This window comes from Eschrichtius robustus, chromosome 9, assembly GCF_028021215.1.
Source record: "Eschrichtius robustus isolate mEscRob2 chromosome 9, mEscRob2.pri, whole genome shotgun sequence".
Classification (NCBI taxonomy): domain Eukaryota; kingdom Metazoa; phylum Chordata; class Mammalia; order Artiodactyla; family Eschrichtiidae; genus Eschrichtius; species Eschrichtius robustus.
Genome location: NC_090832.1, coordinates 53,310,454 through 53,324,742, shown reverse-complemented (window position 1 = coordinate 53,324,742; position 14,289 = coordinate 53,310,454). Strand labels below are relative to the sequence as shown.

The 14,289-nt window shown below is 37.6% G+C and overlaps 1 protein-coding gene across 2 annotated transcripts in view; it reads left to right on the top strand.

The window, feature by feature from the left end:
• The window catches only part of QRSL1 (glutaminyl-tRNA amidotransferase subunit QRSL1), a 29,765-nt gene extending 20,136 nt beyond the window's left edge, over window positions 1-9,629 (top strand). For both annotated transcript variants that reach the window (XM_068551409.1, XM_068551408.1), the window contains 4 exons: window positions 333-525; window positions 1,075-1,192; window positions 4,927-5,132; window positions 7,755-9,629. In XM_068551409.1, coding sequence (XP_068407510.1) covers window positions 333-525; window positions 1,075-1,192; window positions 4,927-5,132; window positions 7,755-7,972 — 735 coding nt within the window. In that variant the 3' untranslated portion in view covers window positions 7,973-9,629. The remainder of the gene's footprint in view (window positions 1-332; window positions 526-1,074; window positions 1,193-4,926; window positions 5,133-7,754) is intronic.
• Window positions 9,630-14,289: the final 4,660 nt, after the last annotated feature.

The window sequence follows — 14,289 nt, the reverse complement described above, 5'->3', positions numbered from 1 at the left end:
GGATGATAATACCTACATCGTAAGACTGTTAAAAGCATTAAATGAGAGAACCTTTGGAAAGTATCTAGCAGAGTGCCTGATATATAATGAACATTTAACAAATATAAGTTCTCCAACCAGATCGCCAATCTTTAATATTATATCGAGCTCACAGAATCTAGTACTGTGCTTGTCATGCCATAAACAGTCTTAAATTAGTTCAATCTTTCTAGCTACCTGCTAGCAATTTAATCAGATGTTCTAACGTATTGCCAAAGTTTCTGGAGTACAAATTTTTATAACACCATCTACACAGATATTCTAATTTCTGTATTTTGACTTTTTCCATTAAGGAATATCTTACACCAGAATTGTCGAGTGAAGTACGATCTCTTTGGTCCAAAGCTGCTAATCTCTTTGAGTCTGAGGGGGCCAAAGTAATTGAAGTGTCCCTGCCCCACACCAGTTACTCAATTGTCTGCTACCACGTATTGTGTACATCGGAAGTGGCGTCGAATATGGCAAGATTTGATGGGCTAGAGTATGGTAAGTTGCCTGTATTTTGGATTTTTAAGGAAGTTGTCTCAAACATTTGAAAGGTTCGTTTATTAGTAGCAAAAAAATATTATTGCCAGGGATAATGTTAAGATTTATAGAAGTAAATCAGTGAATCCCTTTACCTTTGTCATTTTAGCATTCACACTATTCATCATAATATCTCTGTATCCTCAGCTCACCCTCTGGACTGTATCTTGAAGGTAGAGTATTTTAGCTCTGTATTCTTAGTCCATACAGTGTGGTACCTGGCACAGGGTAGGAGCTCAGTAAACATCTGAATAAAATGAATAAATGAATGAGGGAGTGAACAACTGAAGTTTCCCTCTTCATTATCGTCTTCTCTCTCCTTGATTCCTGACAAGTCAGTCAGTCCAAAGGCAGATAAAAAAGAGAAACCATTAAGGTCAATCTCATGAAATTTTAGTATTGATCACAAATGTGAATCTAGACCTGCTTTTCAGCCAAAACTTTACTTCCTTTTCAATTAATGTTTTGTGGGTTTTTGTTTGTTTGTTTGTTTTTGTTTTTTGTTATCAGGTCACAGATGTGACACTGATGTGTCTACTGAAGCCATGTATGCTGCAACCAGACGGGAAGGGTTCAATGATGTGGTGAGAGAAAGAATCCTCTCAGGAAACTTTTTCGTACTAAAAGAGTAAGATAATCAGCTTAGGAATTTTCCCCATTCTTGAAAACTCCATAGTAAAGTAGTAGCATGTCTATCAAGTCTTATAAGTTGAGATATTTGCTAAGGAAGCAAAATCCTTATGATTTAAATTAGAAATCATAATTAAAGGCCCATTTATGGTACTTTTGGCTCCTGGTTATTCAAAAACAAACAAAATCATTGATGCTCTAGCTAAATGATTAGTACAAGCTAAGTAGGAAGCCCTGAAGGATTTTAGCCTCATTAAATGTCCCCTATTATTGCCACATTGACTGCCCTGAGAGCCTTAAGCAGGAAGTTACATTGGTGTCTCTTAAAAAACTTAGTGAATCAACTTAGTTTTCCCTTGCATCGTGTATCTGTTCGCTCCAAAAAAGAATTTTAAATTACTATGACTTTGGTATAAGTTTGTTCACCATCTTGTGAATAGGATTCATCTTACATACTACCAGGTCTGTCTAAGAGGATGTGAGAAGTGTGAAAAAGCAAGAGTGGTTGTACCGAATAGCTTCCTGGGGTTTTGCTCTATGTCCCATAGATAGATAGATACATAGATAGATAGATAGATAGATAGATAGATAGATAGATAGATAGATAGATAGATACATACATACATACATACATACATACATACATACATAGCAAGCATTTTATTCATCTGTGCATCTCCTCAGGGCCAATAGTTAGGATTACTTTTTCCAAAGATACTATTTGAACAGCTACTATGAAAAACAGTATGGAGATTCCCCCCAAAATTAAAGATAGAATTACCATATGATCCAGAAATCCCACTTCTGGGTATATATATCTGAAGGAAAGAAATCACTGCCTCAAAGCATTATTCACAGTAGCCAAGACATGGAAACAACCTAAGTGTCCGTCAACAGATGAATGGACAAAGAAAATATAGTGTGTGTGTGTATATATATATATAATAATGAATAATATTCCATTGTATGTATGTATGTGTGTGTGCATGTGTGTATATATATACATATATACACACACACAGCAATTTTATAGTCAATTATATCAATAAAGCTGGAAAACAAAAACTAAAATTATTATTTGATTAATGGGGAAATCAAAGGGCTTTGTTTATTCGCTTTCCTTCTAATGTTGTCTAATGTCTGAAAATGGTTGTTTCATTTTGTCTAGTTTTCGGTTGTTTAAAATGGCAGAGTAAATCCATCCCTAATATTCCCATCATTGATGGAAGCAGAAGTTGGGCTTTTGAACCATATTTAAAGTAGGAAGAAGTTTAATAGAAGTATTTGTTTTTTTATAAAAAGATGTTGTTAGTACATTATTTAAGCCATCAACTGTTGGGTAAATTATACGTGATGCCTGCATTCATCTCCCTGTAGATCCTGTGGTCAAATGATAATAAGGACATCTGATATTTCTATAGCATTCTTTCAGCATAAAAAAGATTTCACATTTTTATCTCATTGTATTTGGTCCTCAGAAAGATTGGAGTTGTTATATCCATTTTTCAGGTGAGGAAACTGAAGTTAGAATGGTTAATACTTTTGCCAGCCTTCATTAACAGCTTCAGGAGGATCTAAGGAATATTTTCTTTTTCCCTTTCTTTGCATCATTGACTTATAGTCACGCCTATGTCTGGCTAATTCCTTAATCTTTTCAGTAAAGTAAGCGTTTTTCTTTTGGGGGGCGGGTGGGGAGTAACCATATCCTTTATTATTTTTTTTATTACCACAATTAGTTTAGTGAACATCTGTCATCTCATATAGACACACCATTAAAGAAATAGGAAGAAAAATTTTTTTTCTTATGATGAGAACTCTTAGGATTTACTCTCTTATCAACGTTCATAGATAACATACACAGTGTTAATTATATTTATCATGTTGTGCATTACATCCCTAGTACTTATTTATTTTATAACTGGAAGTTTGTACCTTTTGACCACCTTCATCCAATTCCCCCTCCCTCCACACCCCGCCTCTGGTAACAACAAATCTGATCTCTTTTTCTGTGAGTTTGTTTTTGAAGTACAATTGACCTACAACACTGTGTTAGTTCCTGGTGCACAACATAGTGATTTGATATTTTTCTGCATTTCAAAATGATCACCATGATAAATCTAGTTGTCATCTGTCACCATACAAAGATATTACATAATTACTGACTATAATCCCCAAACTGTACATTTCATACCTGAAAGTTTATAACTCTTAATCTCCTTCACCTATTTCTCTCCTTGCCCCTCACCCCCCTCTTCTCTGGCAACCACCTGTTCGTTTATCTGTGACTCTGTTTCTGTTAGTTATGTTTGTTCATTTGGTTTTTGGATTCCACAGATAAGTGAAATCATGCAGTATCTTTCTCTGACTTATTTCACTTAGCATAATACCCTCTAGGTCTATCCATGTTGTCGCAGATGGCAAGATTTCATTCTTTTTTATGGCTAATTTTCCATTTTGTATATGTATTGATACTACATCTTTATCCATTCATCTACTGATGGACACTTAGGTGGTTTTCAAATCTTGACTATTGTAAATAATGCTGCAATGAACATAAGGGTGCATATATCTTTTCAAATTAGTGTTTCTGTTTTCTTTGGATAAATACCCAGGAATGGAATCGCTGCATTGTGTGGTAATTCTGTTTTTAATTTTTTGAGGAATCGCCATACCTTTTTCCATAGTGGCTGCACCACTTTACATTCCCACCAACAGTGCACGAAGGTTCCCTTTTTCCTGCATCCTTGCCAGTATTTGTTATTTGTTGTCTTTGATAATAGCCATTCTGAAAGGTGTGAGGTGATATTTCATTGTAGTTTTGAATTGCATTTCTCTGATGGTTAGTGAGGTTGAGCATCTTTTCATGTGCCTGTTGGCACATCTGTATGTCTTCTTTGGAAAAATGTCTGTTCTGGGCCTCTGCCCATTTTTTAATTGGTTGTTTATTTTTTTGATGTTGAGTTGTATGAGTTCTTTGCATATTTTGGACATTAACCCCTTATCAGATATAGCATTTGCAAATATCTTCTCCCATTCAGCAGGCAGGCCTGAAGCATCTTTTCATGAATTTCACATTTCCATTCCTGGGCTATACCTGTCTGTAAAGTACAAAATTGCAAACACTGCATACTTTCCCCAGTTACTGTTTCCAGAGCCTGCTTTCTAGTGTCTAATTCTGATGGCATGTTAGAATTTTCCAAAACTTCAGAGTCCTTATAATAATTATAACTATAGATGAAATAGAACATTATAATAATAGAAAGAGGATTGGAATGAGCCTCCAGAGACCTCTAAGTTCTAGTCCTTCCTCTACCCCTGTCAATCTTTGCAGCCTTTGGAGAGTCATTTAGTTGCTATGCACTTGATTTTCCTCACCTGAAAATGAATGTTCTGGTTTAATGATGTCCCTGGAAGTGTTAATATTTTGTGATTATATGTGCAGAATTGCATCTACTGGTGATTTTTAATTAATTCCAGATATACAAACTTTTAGAGTAACAGCGCGGTTGAACAAAATTCATTTTTCTGTGTTGTTAGGAATCTTACTGGTGCCTGCTCCAACAGGCCAAGAATCCAGTGATTCTTTAACAAGCCTTATGCATGAGAATTGATTCAAAGAAATAACAGAAAGCCCTTAAAGTGTCATCTATTTTTTTAACAAGGCTTATGCATGAGAATTGATTCAAAGAAATAACAAAAAGCCCTTGAAGTGTTGTCTACTTTTTTCCACAGAAACTATGAGAATTATTTTGTCAAAGCACAGAAGGTGAGACGACTCATTGCTCGTGATTTTGTGAATGTTTTTAACTCTGGAGTGGATGTCTTGCTAACTCCTACCACCTTAAGTGAGGCAGTGCCACACACGGAGTTCATCAGAGAAGACAACAGAACACGAAGTGCTCAGGGTGATATTTTTACACAGGCTGTAAATATGGCAGGTGAGGATCCCTCAAGAACATTCTGGTTTTCTTCAAATTTTTAGGTAGACACCCTGGTCTTCTACTTAGGTTCTAGCTAGATTGTTCCCTAAACGCAATAGCTTGTCCTTCTGGAATGCTTAGGAATGTGTGTTTGTGTGTGCATGTGTGTATTTATAGGCATGCACATGCTTGCACTTACCACACACACATACATTAATTTTCAAACCTAGAAAAGTTGAAGAAGTCGTATACTGAATACCCATATGTCCTTTGCTTGGATTCATCCTTGTTAACATTTTGCCTCACTGGCTTTCTCCTTCCTCTCTTTCTCTCTCTTTCACACACACAAACGCACACACACTCTTAGCTTTTATTTGAATAATTTGAAAGTTTCAACATCATGTTACTTCACCCCTAAATACTTTAGCATGAATTGTCTAAGAATAAAGACATTCTCCTACATAACCACAATTCCATCATCACACCTAAGAAACCTAACACAAATACAGTAATATTCCAAATACAGTTCATATTTAACTTTCCTCAGTTGTACCAAAAATGCCTTTTATAGGGTGTTTTTTCCCCGATATATTATATTTGTTTATAATATCTCTTAAAGTCTAGAACAGTTCCCCAGTTCTCTATGTTTTGTAACAGTCTGAACCACATCAGACTGTTATAATTTTTGTTTTAATCATCAAACATAATGTAGGAAACTCAAGGGCAGAGGGAAAAGTCTGTTGTATTTATCTATACTTTTATTTACTGTGTTCATTTCTCCCTGATGTATCAGATCCTTTGTTTTACCATATCCTTTCTGTTTGGAGAACAGTTAGCCATTCTTTTAGGGTAGGTCTGCTGGCAACCAGTTCTCTTAGCTTTCTTCTGAGAATGTCTTGATTTTCCTTTCATTTTTAAAGGTTATTTTTGTCGGATATATGATTCTGATTTGACAGTTCTTTTCTTTAGCACTTAAAAAATGCCCTGCTACTTTCTTCTGGCCTGCATAGTTACTGATAAGAAATCCCCCACCTTTTAAAATTTTTGTTTTAAGTGACATTGACTCTCTTGAGGAGTCTAGTCCGCTTGACCTGTAGGATATCCCATCTGTAATCTGAATTTGTCGTATTGCTTCCTCACGATTGGGTCGAGTTAAAAATTTTTGGCACAAATACTACATATGCTTCATATCAAGAAACAGTTAAATATCAGTTTGTCCCACTTTTGGAAGCTAAGTTAATCCCTTGGTTAAGGAAGTAACTACCAGATATTTTCCTTATAAAGGCACATTTTCCTTTTGTCAGTTGTAAGCAAGTGGTGATGTGATACTTTGAGACAGTGTTTCCCAATAAACTTGAACCCACTTTTAGCATCTATTGATGATCCTTGCCTGAATTAAGCATTACTTAGAGAATTACAAAATGCTGACTTTTCTAATTCTATCATTCCTTCTACATATGTTAGCTAGCAGCCTTCTCTAAAGAACAGCTTTCCTGGGTCTTCCCTGGTGGCGCAGTGGTTAAGAATCCACCTGCCAATGCAGGAGACATGGGTTCCAGCCCTGGTCCGGGAAGATCCCACATGCCACGGAGCAACTAAGCCTGTGCATCACAACAACTGGGCCTGCGCTCTAGAGCCCGCAAGCCACAACTACTGAGCCCGCGTGCCAAAACCACTGAGCCCATGTGCCACAACTACTGAAGTCTACGCGGCTAGAGCCCATGCTCTGCAACAAGAGAAGCCACCGCAATGAGAAGTCTGTGTACCACAACAAAGAGTAGTCCCCGCTCGCCGCAACTAGAGAAAGCCCACCCAACGCAGCCAAAAAATACATAAATTAATTTAAAAAAAGAAAAAATAATTTTTAAAAAAAGCTTTCCTTTTTTAAAAAAATTCAATGTATTATAAGTAATTAACTGTCATTATTTTTGATGCTCAAATTTAACCAACAGTTGTGTATCCTTTAGACCAGCCCCCATTCATTTTTGAAAACTTTCTTATTTTATGGCATAACAAGATGTCCCAGGCTCTCCTACTTTCTCTGCCCCAAAACTAAAATTAAAACTACCCTGAATTACTATTTTTCATCTAACAAATTGGCAAAAATTCAAAAACTCAACAACACACTCTATAGGTGAGGCTGTAGGAAAACACTCATTTTGCTGATAGGAGTTGAAAAGGTACAACTTTTTTGGAGGGAAAGTTGGCAAAATATCTAATTACATATGCATTTATCTTTTGATGAAACAGTTCCCCTTCCGCTGAGAAACGTTCAGGAATACCAAAAAAATACACAAGGTAATTCACTGGGACTTGGCATGAAATAGCTAAATACCGAAAACAACCAAAATCTCCAACCACAGAAGAATGGTTGAATAAATTACGGTAAAACCACATGATGGAATACTATGCAACTATAAAAAAGGGAATGAAGAAGGTCTATGTGAACAGATATACAGTGATTTCTAAGATATATTAAGTGAACAAAGGAAGATACAGAAGCATACATATAATTTTTGTGATTCTTTTTTATTAACCTTATCCTGTCTTGTACCTACTGGCACTGGAAAGTGGAAGAGGTCTCTGCATCTTAGGGTGGAGAATTAATCAGCATTTAATGGGTCTCTTTCTTTTCCTCAGGGTTGCCAGCAGTGAGTGTCCCTATGGCCCTCTCAAGCCAAGGGTTGCCAATTGGACTACAGTTTATTGGACGTGCATTTTGTGACCAGCAGCTTCTTACAGTTGCCAAATGGTTTGAAAAACGAGTACAGTTTCCTGTTATTCAGCTTCAGGAACTAATGGATGATTGTTCATCAATCTTTGAAAATGAAAAGTTAGCTTCTGTTTCTCTAAAATAGTAGTGATAACTATCATGCAAATTATAATGACTTTTAAAGATTTTATATTCTAGAAAAGTCAAGTGATCTTGTAATTTGGTTCATTGTCAACACAGTCATTCCTTGGAATCGCTTTTTAAAATTCTTGTGATATAGTTAATTACTTATGAATACTCTGTCAGCATTTATTAAGCATCCACTAAGTATAAACAAAGTGCAGGATTTCTGTTATAATACAAGATACATGTTCCTGAAAAATGATGCATTCTGTAAAAATGTTCATTAAAAAGAACATTGCTGACAGTACTAGTGCTGTACTGTGCTGTAAGCAATCTAAGTACTAGTAAACCTCTCAAAACTTGTACATCTTTGTAACCAAAGCACTAACAAAAACAGTCAGTGGTACCTCCAGAGATAACCTGGACAGCCCAGCCGACAGGCAGCTCAACATGCGGTGGAGGCCGCCCCAGCGGATGTCAAAAATGCACAAAAACAATAAAATGGGAATATCCACTTCTAAGTCTGAGCAGAGCAGGTAGAAGAAGAGCTCTGAGCACAGGAGGAAGTGCAACCTGCTGGGGCCCAGAGTCCTGCAAGACGGGGGTGTGCCTCTCTCTCTGGGGAGAGCCCCAGGTGCGGACTCTCCTCTAAGAATAGAGCTGCAATGACTGAGAACTTTTTTCCTTTCCTGCTAACAGTTAAAATGTTACTTCTGCCATTCCAGAGCCCCATGCCAAGGAACCAGAGTAACTCCATGTTACACTGAGTTCACTCTAGTTCCATCACAAACAAGCTCAGTGATGCCATAGAGACATTTGTTGTGACCTAACAGACCACACTGGACTCGAAACTTGGTAGCTAGTGGAGCATGGTTTTAGTGAGAAAGTTTCAAGATACACAAGTAAGATCCCATATGAAAAACTTGTATATAATTTGGTGAGGATGCCAAAGAGAAGTAGCCCATGGACCTCCTCCCTTACCCCAGATTCTCTATTCCTTATGGTTTTCTTACCCTCTTGACTTTCTTTACAAGTGCCCTCTCTTTGGGCTCCTTGAGCACAAAGAAACATTAACAGGAATATGTATTCAGAATCTGGAAAAAAAAAATCTGATGAAAATCATATGTTTACCCGCTGTAAAGTTTCATCGTTGGATTTGTCTTTGCCAGAACACCATTGTCATCTCATGTTTATCATGTGTTCTAATTTGACACTTGTTTATTGTTGATAAGTATAAGTGGGGAGCTGAATTATTATTTAACAGATTCACTTTGTTTAGTAAGAAAAAAGTCCTTTCTAAATATGAAAGACATGAAGGAAAAACATAGGCAGAACCTTCCCGGAACCACTAGGATGTTGAGTGGTGGGAGTTTAACCTGCCTGGTACTTTTCATTAATAATTTTCTCTCCCCCTGGGATCCTCCCACTCCCAAATACTCTATCTGATAAACTTTACATAAAAGTTTTCTGTGCCAGGCCCATAGGCCCACTAGGATTCTTAAATATTTTGACATGAGTCCCTGAAAAAGGAAGAAATTCATGACAGAGAATTGCTTTACTTTATAACACGAGAAAACTCTTAGTTGGGGGAGGTAGTATGATGCAAATGGCAAGCAGATGAATCTTTGCCCGTCTTTTTTTTATGTGTGTATAATTCAAAATAAAAAATTTTCAAAGAATATTTATGTAATTTCTCTTATTCCTATATCTCTCTGCTTGAGTTGCACTAGATTTGAACTGGAAATAACGAAGTGAAACATTTACTGTTCTCACGTAATAACACCCAACTAGCGTGAAATGATACCTAATCTGTTCTTTCTTTTCCATCTTTACCCTAAATCTAGTAGATCTCATTTTGCCAAATCACTGTCTGGGAATTTAAGGGGAAAATGGTTTCTGTGTCTCAGCTAATTAAACCCTGAAATTGTTAGCAACAGGGCTGCCACAGCAGAGCACGTCAGAAAGGCGAAGGTGGCTGCAAGTGTAAGATGAGTGCCTTGATAAGACAGCGAAACAAAGCATTGCTAGAGTGAAAAAATGTGATGCGTTCACAAAACTTCGCACCCTGACAGCACACAGAGCAAATCCAAGCCAGGTCCGTGTTGACCAACACTTAGCGTTACCAAGAAAATCGCTTGAAACCAGGGAGGCAGAATGTTCTATTTGAATGGCTATTTGACACCAGGTGGTTGGGAACACAGGACAGTGGGCCATCTAGAAAAGACAGCATGGTACAGAAGAGGAGCTTCTAAAAATGACGAAGAATGGTGATTCCTATGAGGAAATCACCTGCACCTTCTACAGCGGACAAGATATATCTTTAGGATTTTAGAACAGGATCTGAAGAACAGTGAAAAGAGATCTGGTTACAGGGCACCAAAAAGTAGACCTCGGGGATTCTGTAAACGGTGTCATACCCTGTTCCAGTTTAAGTAAGGGAGCAAACTAATGGGGTTTTCACAATAGTTTCTATTATGAACTTCGATTTATTAACTACTTTTACTCTCCCTCCCTTTCCTCAAATATCTGATTATGCTGAGGCTAAAGATGTGTTGCCTGTGCGAGCCTAGGGTAAAATTTACTCATTGTGTTTAGAAGCACCAGAGGACAGTTTAAAGTAGAAGGCTTTCCTCAGTTATTTCATAACTTAAGCAGTGTGTACACTAGAACAAAAACCTGAAAATTTAATGAAAGCACATAACACGAGAAAACCCCAGCCAACATTAAATAAAAGTAATTACGGGATTTCAGAGGGGCTTTCATTTCTTTTTCTTTGTACCTCAATGGAATATAAATCCAAAAGGACTTTAGGAACTTTATTAAAAATATATTATTACAATGGTGTAAAAGTAAATAGTTGAGGAAATCACTGAGTTGATGAAAATAGGGGAAAAGGTTAAAACCAGGAATAAGATTACAAGTTAACAATGCTTGTCAAGGTATTTATACAGATGCTAAGGCTGTACAGTGTGATATGGTGGGAAATTTCCCAATTGCTTTCCTAGTGGGTAAGGCCACCAGATTTAAAAATCAGATATACCTGGGTTTGAATCCTATTACTGCCATTTATGAGCTGTGTACCCTGTCTGAGCTTCAGTATCCTGACCTGTAAAATGGAGGTAATATTTACTCCAAGGGAGGGTTGGGAGGATTAAATTTAAATGATGCACTTAAAGCACCCAGCATAACAACACAGAATAAGTATTCAAAAGTTTGGAGCTATAAATACATGCATACAATCATGAAATTATCATTTTCCCATGGACGCTATAGATACACATTAAACTAATATGGCCAAATTGCAATTTACTGAAAACGTATGCTAGAGACCAGCTATATAGCTCTCTGATGATCTGGCTTCCTCTGCAGATAAAGTTTAAAATATCTGGAAGAACTGATGGACTGTGCGTTTTTAAAGCAATTTCCGTGAGCCTATAATAAAGAATTGGCTAACACAGGGTTCAAAGACCTGGAGGTCTTTTTTTGTTTTTTTAACATCTTTATTGGAGTATAATTGCTTTACAATGGTGTGTTAGTTTCTGCTTTATAACAAAGTGAATCAGCTCTGCATATACATATATCCCCATATCTCCTCCCTCTTGCGTCTCCCTCCCACCCTCCCTATCCCACCCCTCTAGGTGGTCACAAAGCACCGAGCTGATCTCCCTGTGCTATGCGGCTGCTTCCCACTAGCTATCTATTTTACATTTGGTAGTGTATATATGTCCATGCCACTCTCTCACTTCGTCCCAGCTTACCCTTCCCCATCCCTGTGTCCTCAAGTCCATTCTCTGCATCTTTATTCCTGTCCCACCCCTAGGTTCTTCAGAACTTTTTCTTTTTTTTTTTAGATTCCATACATATGTGTTAGCATACGGTATTTGTTTTTCTCTTTCTGACTTACTTCACTCTGTGTGACAGACTCTAGGTCCATCCACCTCACTACAAATAACTCAATTTCGTTTCTTTTTATGGCTGAGTAATATTCCATTGTATATATGTGCCACATCTTCTTTATCCATTCATCTGCCTGGAGGTCTTTTAAAAGGCCCCTGTGCTCTGCCAACCAAGTGAAAGCAGGACTGACATGTTAAGAATGAAGCCTCCCAGGGCTTCCCTGGTGGCGCAGTGGTTGAGAATCTGCCTGCCAATGCAGGGGACACGGCTTCGAGCCCTGGTCTGGGAGGATCCCACATGCCGTGGAGCGACTAGGCCCGTGAACCACAACTACCGAGCCTGCGCATCTGGAGCCTGTGCTCCGCAACAAGAGAGGCCACGATAGTGAGAGGCCTGCGCACTGCGATGAAGAGTGGCCCCCACTTGCCGCAACTAGAGAAAGCCCTCGCACAGAAACGAAGACCCAACACAGCCAATAAATAAAAATTAAAAAAAAAAAAAGAATGAAGCCTCCCAAAATGTGGCTATCCCATATCCTGTGGGGAAAATGCTTGCGACAGAGCCAACTTCTTCCTCATAAAACCTAGTTCCATTCCAACACATAGATACATAGATCGTTGGGGCCCCAAAATACTACATCTTAGCTCCAATTATTTTAACATGGGAAAAATTTAGGGTTGATGTTCCCTACAGCCAGCTAGTCTAGCCATAAAGGGGGAAAAGTTAATGAAGTACCCCTAGAGCATGTTGGTTAAACAATTTCACTCCTTGGTGAATCTTCCAAGAGAAATTAGTTGTAAAATGGACCTGCAGAATAATATGATAGAATTGGCATCAGGTATCTGCCAAGGTGAAAACTGACAACTTTAGCATAGTTCATATAGCAGGACCAGTTGTCTTCAGAGGCCAATCATAGTATAGAATTCTTATCTTTCTGTTCTCTGCGACAAGAGTGTATGCATCTAAATCACTAACATACAAATCACTGACATACAAACTAAGAGGATGCAAGGCCGGAATTCAGAGTTTTCAGGCTTATAATAACCAAATAAATTCTAATACAGTATACTATTTGAACAATTCTATCACAAGCATGTAAAAAGACATGGAGCAAGTTACATATGAATTATTTTCTTAGCTATCCCACTTTAGTCCTCCATGGAAATGGCCACTAGAATGCAGGTAATTGGTGCAGAATTAAGGTAGTGTTAATGGGAAAGAGAGAGATATTATAAAGTGAAAATCAGAAGAATTTAGAGCTCAATTGGATTCGAGGGTATGGGAGAAAGGAGGGAAAGAAACATGATTTTTATACTGAGAAGTGCTCTCAACTAGAAAAATGATGTTAAGCTTAATAAAAACAAGGAAAGCAGGAATGATCTGTAGGGGCTGAAGATGAAGTCCACAATCAAGGAGAAGTACCTAACAGGTAGTGGGAAAAGAGGCAAGTTAGACAGATGGAGCTTGGGGAGTCAGGACAGACAGTGAAGTCTATCCCTGCTCCCCCCATGTTTAGTTATGAAAATTTTCAAATACAAAGCACTGAACACTCATATAACCACCAGCTATATTCTACCATTGACATTTTACTGTATTTATTTTATCACATATCTATCCTCTATTATCCCTATTCATCCATTAATCCACCTTATTTTAAAAATATATATCTCAAAGTACAGTTTACCCTAAATACTTAAGCGTACCTATCATTAACTTGAGTTCAATATTTGTTTATGGGTTTTAAGTAAAACTTATATACAACGAAATGCACAAGTCTTAAGTGTACGTTCCCTGAGTTTTGACAAGTGCATGCTCCTGTGTAACATAAACCCCTGTCAACATATAGACCATTACTGTAATTTCTGTCACCCCAGAAAATTTCCTTATGCCCCTTCCTAGTTAATTCCTGCTCCCACCCCTCCAGAGGCAACCATTCTTCTGGTTTTTTTCCCCAACACAATTTAGTTTTGCTTATTCTAGAATTTCATATGAATGTAATCTGCACTGGGTCACCTAAAATGTTATTCAGGAAATGCAAGATCTCAGTTTTTGAATTTGATTCGAATTGATTTTAAGAGGTTTGTTTTCTCTAGTTACAAAGGTAATGCTTGTCCCCTGGTGGGAGACAACAGAAAAGCACATGCACAAAAAAATAAAAATCACTTATTATCTCACCATCTAGATGTATGTATATGTATATACATATCTATTTTTATTAATAAAAATGGTGTCATACTTCACATAGTTGTGCAACCATTACCACAAGATTCCAGAACGTTTTTATTATCCCACAAAGAAATCCCACACCCATTAGCAGTCACTTCCCGTTCCACTCTACTCCCAGCCCCTGGCAACCACGAATTTACTTTCTGTCTCTATGGATTTGCCTCTCCTGGACATGACATATAAATGGAATCATACAGCATGTGACCTTTTGTGTCT